At 35.8% G+C, this 8753-nt stretch overlaps 1 protein-coding gene across 3 annotated transcripts in view; it reads right to left on the bottom strand.

Annotated features, from left to right (window-relative positions):
* Positions 1-502: 502 nt before the first annotated feature.
* The window catches only part of LOC6652385, a 72847-nt gene continuing 64596 nt past the window's right edge, over positions 503-8753 (bottom strand). For 2 of the 3 annotated variants that reach the window (XM_047009902.1, XM_023181245.2), the window contains 4 exons: positions 4386-4678; positions 3170-4323; positions 1499-1861; positions 503-1436 (listed from right to left, as the gene is read on the bottom strand). In XM_047009902.1, coding sequence (XP_046865858.1) covers positions 1315-1436; positions 1499-1861; positions 3170-4323; positions 4386-4678 — 1932 coding nt within the window. In that variant the 3' untranslated portion in view covers positions 503-1314. Of the gene's footprint in view, positions 1437-1498; positions 1862-3169; positions 4324-4385; positions 4679-4737; positions 4807-8753 lie in introns of all 3 variants that reach the window. The other variant, XM_023181244.2, reaches the window with a different exon arrangement.

Genomic DNA, 8753 nt, shown 5'->3' with positions numbered 1-8753 from the left:
ACGGTCAACTCCACACCCTTGACATACGTGTCCCTAGACGACGAGGATCCAGAAGCTCATACGCCAAATGCAATATTGCTTGGATCATCAAATGGAGAAAAACCGATTTGCGATCCTGAACAAATCGACTATAAATGGTCGTTCCGCCACAGTGAGATGTTCGCCCACCAATTTTCAAAAAGCTGTGTTAGAGAGATGCTACCTAACATAACACGAGGTCCAAGTGGCATAAAAAGTTAAAGTTAAGTTAAGTTAAAATCAGCGTCGGATTACCTGGACAACGTGATGGAAGTGACCACCGCCAGGGGAAGATACAGACACAACAAGGTGTCCAACAACAGAGCACATGCATACATACACAGACGCAACGATACATTGTGTACACTCATTTTCATTAGTGTTATGAGCAGGTCATGAGCATTTTGTTATTATGTTGCAGCCGACTATTTACTTACTTATTCTTAATTATTGCAGCACTTAATTTTTAGGGGTCGATGTCAAATATGTTTATCTTTGGATATTTTGTTTTATTCAAAATAAATGGGTTTCTTTATGTGATTCTCCATTGTTATTTCTATTGACCGATTTAGAGCTAAAATGCTCAATATTATATTATTTTTCTACTGTTTTATATATCTTATTTAAGAAGGGCTTTCAATTTTTACGTGAACGTATTTTTCACACAATCTGTTTTGTATAATTGAAAATATGTTATGTTCAATTAAGTAGTGTTACATTTTTTATGAGTTTAAATTTTGGCAAAGATTGCAATATAAAAATTACAAAATAATTTATACTCTAATAAAATACTCAGTTGAGGTTTCCATAAATATGGCTAGGATTTGGTATGGCAGAACTTTGGGTTTATATGAACTAAAATAGGTAAATGTGGCATGGGAAAAGACCTTTGTTTCTAAAATTGTTACATGTGGTTCTTTAATTATGTGTGAGTTTTTAAATATTTTAAACTTAAATTAAGTAACGGTATAATCAGAAAGATAAATTTGTTTTGAGGTCTACCAAATTTCAATTTGCATAAAGTTTTGCTCAGTTAGCAAACTGTTTGTATAATAACCAAAAACGTAAAAAAGGAATTTAAATATTCTCTTCCTTTGTGAACTCAATCACTCAAATATTATCCATTCCTTTTTAATTTATTGTATAGAAAACAGCTAGAAATAGCAGAGCTTTGTAAAAATTATATTAGTTGTAGTTAAAGATGGTGCCAAGAAACGTAAGTGTTTATGGTTGGCAGAGACTTTTTGTGTCGATACGTTGCGACAATTCATATTGAATTTGGTTTATGATAAATATTTATGGTGAAACATATGGTGGAGGCTTGCGATATGATGGTGTCGCTGGAGATTTACCGCGCGCTTCACGTCCTCCTAGAACAACAGCAGGCGGGGGAACATACTCATCCACGTCGTTGTCACCTAGAAGTGCAGGAACAAAAAGTATGCGGAATACGGAAATGATCGTTCATGTATGTACTTACCATTCATATTAGAAGAGTTGTATGACGGTGGAAGCAAAGGTGGCTTTTCGTCTTTGAGTATCACGGGACTTTTATTACCCATTTCAGGTTTCTCTTCGAATTCATCTTGGAAAATAACAGGTATACCTTTGTTGCGAAATGATTTACGTTCCTCATCGTCACCCAATTCCATTTTCCCACTCTTATTCCGACGTCTGTGCAAACAACAAGCTATAATGGAGGCCAGCAAAATCATGACAACAATAATAATGGCGGGTAAAACAAAAGTTGTTAAATTCTGTTCACTAAAAGTTGATTTTAAACGGGGTTCCTCGGGTCGTTTTGGAATATAATCATGAGGATTTATGGCGTTGTAATCAGTTACTGCAAAATTTAAATTGAATTTTCATTTTAGTAATATATATGTGTCAGTCAATGAATATAATAAATAATAAGGTGTGTGTCGGCCATTAATCACGTGACGCAAATTTGTTTGAAAATAAACGCTCTCTGGTGTGTCACGTGATTAATGGAGGTTCCCCGATTGCAAAAAAAATTGTATTTAGTGGAACAAAATATTCAAATATTGATATTATTTATTTGCTTTCAGGAAAAAGTGGTGAAAAATTGAAATAAGTATACATATGTATGTACGAATCGCATTCTTCACAGTTTTATATTTTATTTCTTTCAGAATGAAGATGGAAGTCTTCGATGACCTTTGCTTAAACTATATATATTCAAGCACTGCGGTCACACAGAGAGCGATATTTACTCATTAAAATTTGTTTAGATTTTAAGATTTTTAGAGGTAGTTTGTTATCCATTGTCTCTGTTTACATTAATGATTTTTTAATAGTTTTCTAGAAAGATTTTGTTTTCTTTATTAACAATTCATTAACAATTATTATAACAAGACTTGCACGTCTTATTTTTATTCATGCTGATAATAGACCCACTGAAGTGAAAAAACAAATATATAGTATTATGCAGCATTTAAAGGTAAATCTACCAATATAGTAATTGTTCTATATTGGAAATTCCTGTATTACAAATGTTTTTTTTTTATTTACAATTATAAATACCAAACACATTGATCCCTTACTATTAAAAAATTATTTAAGTCGTCTCGCCGACTTTGGTATACCATGCACCACGTGAACTCTAGTGCCACCACTAACATACGCCCACCTCTTTTGTGGGCCGCCTAGTAAAACACTTTTATACGTATATTTGGCATGTTTCCATGTTTCAATAAAAAATTTTCTGGGTTGGTAGAAATAAATAATATTAATTAGACTGCTGCATTTGGAAAAATTGTGAGGGCAATCGATTTTGGTCATCGTAGCGCTTATTAAGCAAGTGTACATACCAAGTTTCATGTCTGTGGCTAGTATAGTCTTTTAAAAAACACTTGTTTAAATTGAAACCAACTTTATCACTGTACATACTGCACGAGTCTACAAACCAATTTTGGAGCTCGTACAGTCTCTGAGATGTATGTGGTCATACGGAGCGATGAGCGGACGGACATGGCTAGATCGACTCGGCTGTTGATCCTGATCAAGAATTTATATACTTTATCAGAGAAGCTTCCTTCTGCCTGTTACATACATTTTGGCGACATTAATATACCAATTTACCCTGTAGGTGCATGGTATAGAGCCGTTAAAGCCCACAGAAATGACTTACGATGGCAACTGCCAATAGGCACCACGGAAAAGTTGGTTAAGTTCAATTCAGGACCCATCCAAAGTTTGACTCCTTCTCTAAGCATTTGATCGTTATCTAAATAGACATTTCTGGTGGCAGCCAATTCTTTATCAGGGCACCGATTTTGTATTTTAAACAGCGAGGTATTATAAAAGTTCACAATAGTGCCATCTGAATCATGATGCGTTGTTATCGAACGTACTTGTATTTTATTTGTATTTGCATCGTTATGAAGTTTGGCAATGCGTTCCACAAATTTCCGCTGCAAGTCCGCATTAAAATTTTCATGGCGAATGGCCAAATACGCTTTGAACAAAGTACTGAACTCCTTTTTGTGTGCATGAGTCACAACAACAACCAAAGCGTCGGTTGCGCTGAGACCTCCACTATCCTCAGCAACTAGCAAATATTCTTCAGATCCTATATCTCCACTTTTGGGAATTCCAAAAAATTCTTGATTTTTTGAATCAAATTGTAGCCACTGCCGGGTACTGAGCTCTTTGTGATCTTTACTTTTTAGGGTAAGAGTTAGATCGTTGTCATTAGGATCATAGAAGGTATCGCTGGGAACTCTGTAGACCATCAACTGACCAACACTAGCATTAACTCGATCCACTTGATTGCGAGGCATGGGTGGCAGATTTTTAGTCACGGTAATAGTTGGTTTTATTTGGTTTAACTCTACTTTTTGACAGGATCCAATCAAATTCCCTGCAATGGATTTAATGCTTAGAATAGGTTGTACTAATTCGTTTAGACGGTGGACATCTAAGCTCCTAAGTATGTCATTTAATGCTTCTTCGGGACATTCTATTGAGGGCAGAGTCTCATTGAAATAAACAAAAGTAGCGTTATGAAGATTTTGCGGTGGTTGACGTATCTCCCGCACTACAACGGCGGCGCTGTTAAGATCGTTTAGAGTCTGTACTAAGGCATGAATTAGTTTTAATTGCCAATCAATGCTACGACCATTATTGTCAACTATTTCCACAGCTATACTGATTTCATGGTTGATGGTCCTCACTGCGCGATGTTGCTGTACGCTGATCTCTACAATCTCAGTAGCACTTGCATTGCTCGAATCAGTGGCGGTAAGACAATACTGCCAACGAGAAACAGTGTCGTCCAAGGGTCTGTTACAATAATTTAAGAATTAAATCGCGGTGGGGATTGTTTTAGTATCGGTATATCTTACAGTCCATAAAGCTCCCTTTTATCAGAATTAAATTGCATCCAAGACGAACCCTTTAGTTCATTGCCGTCCATATCAGTCAGCTCCAGTCTAAGATTATTGTAATCTTCCGCATCAGCAAACGTTTGCTCTGGTACGATAAATTGAAAAGCTTTTCCTGACGTCACAGCCAACTTTCGCAACCGCGTCTTTATTATGGGCGGGCTATTTTCAATGGATGGTTCCAAATAGTCCAAAGTTGCAGGAATTTCCACAGGTGCAAATGTAGATGAAGGAATGTCAATGATAGAACCCAGCTGAAAAAAATTGGCAATGGGAAAGATTAATATTCGATTCTAAATTTTTAAGTGCTAACCTCATTCCCAATTAAAGTAATGAAGTCAGTATTGCTGATAGCATTCGCTTCAACAGTTGAGTTCACCACCTGAAAATTGATACAGAAAAATAATGCATAATTAGAAATACATGAAATATATATGAGATTTTTAAATTAATTTGGCCGGCGTAAATTACAGAACGTAAAGTACAAAAACCAGAAGGCCGGGGCTAACTTCGACCCCGTCAAAGTTTGTATACCCTTGCAAATTTTTTAATACCTCTTTCCTTACCTGTAGCCATCAAAGTGGAAAAACGTTTTATCTAAAAAGGCGATAGAACGGCCTTCAATCTTAGCATAGGAAATAACGAAGTTATTGATCAAAGTCACTATTTTCTACCGATCGTTCCTATGGTAGCTATATGATGTAGTCACCCGATTATTTATCAAATTCGGCAAAGATATTAACAAAGTTTTTGTGAAGTATCTAGAACTAGTCCAATGGTGATTGGACTAATTTGTACGGATATGAATTCCGCCATTTCTTTATTTTATACCACTCTTGACTCAATCTTTAATGACTGGGTACCCCTAGTGTCTCCTGTGGTGACGCAAAAATTAACTCAAAGCGAAATTCTATCTCCCTTCCATCGTTTGCAGTTTTTAATAATGATTAAATGATTAATGATTAATCTATTTCTAATTTATTTGCTAACTTCTTCTCGACAACGTACATATCTACTAAGTACAACTCTAGTCAGATATATCCATATCCTATAACGAAAACCAACTGCATTCTTAATCCTATTATAACGCAAAGTTCGGTAGCTAAGGAACTAATGACGATTAAGCCGGTATATTCACCGGGCCCAGAAGGTATTCCCGCTTGTGTCCTGAGGTTCTGTGCGGAGTCATTGTGCTCGCCTTTACATAAGCTTTTTGAGTTGTCCGTTACACTGTCCGAGTTTCCAACTATATGGAAGGATTCGTTTATTTTACCTCTTCACAAATGTGGCAATAAATCCGACGTCACTAATTACAGAGGAATTTCTAAATTGTCAGCGATACCTAAACTGTTTGAGAAAATTATGACGTCTCAAATACAGCATTTATGTAAATCTATTTTTTCGCCATACCAGCATGTTTGTCAAGAATAGGTCTACCACAACTAACCTTTTACAGTTTACATCTTTTGTAATCCAAGGTTTTAAGAAACAAAAGCAAACTGATGTTATATATACGGATTTCAGTAAGGCTTTCGATTCGGTAAACCATGCCTTACTATTACTGCTTGCTTGGATTTCACAATATCTAAGCAATAGGAGGCAGAGGGTTCTTTTTATGTCCTCTCTTTCTAAGATCATTTGTGTTGAATCGGGAGTCCCACAGGGCAGTCACCTTGGCCCATTACTATTCACCATTTTTATTAATGATCTCCCCACCGTTCTTTAAAATTCCAGAGTTCTTATGTATGCCGATGATGTAAAAATCGCTAATCGCGTCGTAGACTATCTCTCATGTCATATCTTGCAAGCTGACCTGAATGCTTTTCAGGGGTGGTATAGGACTAACTTGTTATCTCTAAACTGTTCTAAGTGCAAAGTTATGTCTTTTTATAGAGGTTCTCCCCAATTTACGAGTTACTTTTTAAATAATTTCCCGTTAGAAAGAATTAATAATACTTCCTTGGTTGTAAAAGATTTGGGGATCTTGATCGACCACAAACTTAGTTTTAATCAGCACATATCGACTACTGTTAGTAGGGCTAAGAGTGTTCTTGGCTTTATAAAGCGCTGGTCGAAGGAGTTCAAGGATCCATATACTACCAAAATACTATTTACTTCTTTAGTCCGCCCCATATTAGAGTATGGATCTTGTGTTTGGTCTCCTCAATATGAGTTTTATGAAAACAAATTAGAATCTGTACAAAAACAGTTTTTACTCTTTGCCTTTCGTGATGGGATCCAACTTTACAACTTCCATCTTATTTTAGTCGACTTCAGTTAATTAACCTTCCTTCTTTAACTAATGCAGAACTATGCTTGGTGTAACTTTTCTTTACAAACTTTTGAATGGTGAGATTGACTCTTCCGAGCTGTTGAGCCAAATTAACATTTCTGTTCCATCTAGAAGGACCCGCAATTTCACACCGCTTATACTTCCCACTTGCACAACTAACTTTTCTCTGCATGAACCTTTTCGTATACTATGTAGTGACTACAACAGACTTTGGCACGTTATCGGTTCCGAAACATCGCTTCCGGGTATAAAAACTGCGATCGTGTCCTTCCTCGCTCGTAATTAGTTGGAATCATGTTTATTTTAACCTATCCTGTTTTCTTTTTATATGTAACCTATTATCTTATTACATTTAATATTTTCTATTTCTTTAGTTTAATTTATGTTTATATATGTAATACGCCTATGCCCTTAGGTCGGAGTGGGTAGAGGTTGTAACATTAACTTTACTTAGGGTCATTCGTAACAGGCCCGGGCCTGGTGTCATATGGGCCACTTGTTCGTACTGAGCGTTGTACAACTACGTCTATATAAAAATATCAAAGAATCTAACATCGGCTATGCCGAAGTTTATATACCCTTGCAGTCCTAGGTAATAATAATTTTACATGTTTGTTTTCTGCAACTCAATTCATCAATATACAAACAAAACAATTTTACTCTCTATTTTACAATTTGTTCTTCTTCCCTCATTCCCAAAGCAAAGCAACGCACGCATACACATACACTTTATGTAGCGTTGCGTCTGTGTGTGTATGCATGTACTCTGTTGATGACGAAAGACGTAGTAGACAGCAAGCAGCGCTGCCGGCAGAGCTGGGAACAGAGCCGATTATTATATTGACTGTAACTTGTGTTATATTTATCCGATCAAATTCAAATTTTGGGATCTGGGGTTTTATATCACATATGTAAATTTCATAGCATACTACAATTTTTATAAAAATGTTTCATCTAGTTCTTCTAGAGCTATATGATATAGTGGTCCGATCCTGATGGTTTTCATACTTTATTTTTCCCGGGTAATAAAAAAACACCAAAAACAAATTTCAGCCCGATAGCTCCTAAGACGGCTGAGTAAAACGCATACGCACAGACGGACGGACAGACGGACATAGCTATATCAACTCAGCTTCTCATGTTGATCAAGAATATATATACTTTATGGGGTCGGAAACGTCTCCTTCTGTGCGTTACAAACATCTGACCAATTTTATAATACCCTCTGCAAGGGTATAAAAAAAAATATATATATATATATATTAAACTAACAAATGTTTAATTTGAAAGCAATCGCGTCAAAAGTAACGAAGTTATAGTACGCTGTACGCTGTACGTGACTTTGCCGTTTGTATGGGAGCTATATGATCTAGTGGTCAGATCCGGCTGAATCCGAGATATACAACCTGTGCAGTATATATAAGCCTACATGCTAGAGCTCTGTAGCTCTTGCGGTCTAGGAGTTTGCGCTGATCCAGACGGACGGTCAAGAATATATATATATATTATATGGTCGGAGATGCTTCCTTCAATCCGTCGCACAGTTCTGACCAAAATTAATATACCCTTTTTGCAAGGGTATAAAAATAATTCTTGGCATTTATTTCCTAGAAAATAAGGCGCAATTTTAAGTTATTTCGTTTTAATCATTTTTATAAACTTTGTGCTTTGAATTATATGTAAAAAGAATCAGAGAAAAATTAGAGTTCCTGCAATCGTCCTTGCAAATGATATTTGGAGAGAACATATTTTATGGATCAATAGATTGTAAATAAAAAAGTTCCAATTCTAAGAAACACTTAAACCAAAAAATTTATTTATTTTAATAAACCTTCAAGAAATGGATTTTATTATTCAAAACAATAATTCTACAATAAATGAGGCTGATTTAGAAATACAAATCATATTTGGTTTATATGGCAAACTGCAAAACAACCTCAAAAAAATTTGTTTCACTCGTTATAAAAAGAAACCAGAGGGCCGGGGCTAACTTTGACCGCGTCAAAGTTTGTATACCCTATCTAAGTTTTTTATTA

Source organism: Drosophila willistoni (genome assembly GCF_018902025.1).
Source record: "Drosophila willistoni isolate 14030-0811.24 chromosome 2L unlocalized genomic scaffold, UCI_dwil_1.1 Seg168, whole genome shotgun sequence".
NCBI classification, from domain to species: domain Eukaryota; kingdom Metazoa; phylum Arthropoda; class Insecta; order Diptera; family Drosophilidae; genus Drosophila; species Drosophila willistoni.
The sequence above is the reverse complement of the archived record's forward strand: the minus strand, read 5'-3'. Positions and strand labels throughout refer to the sequence as shown.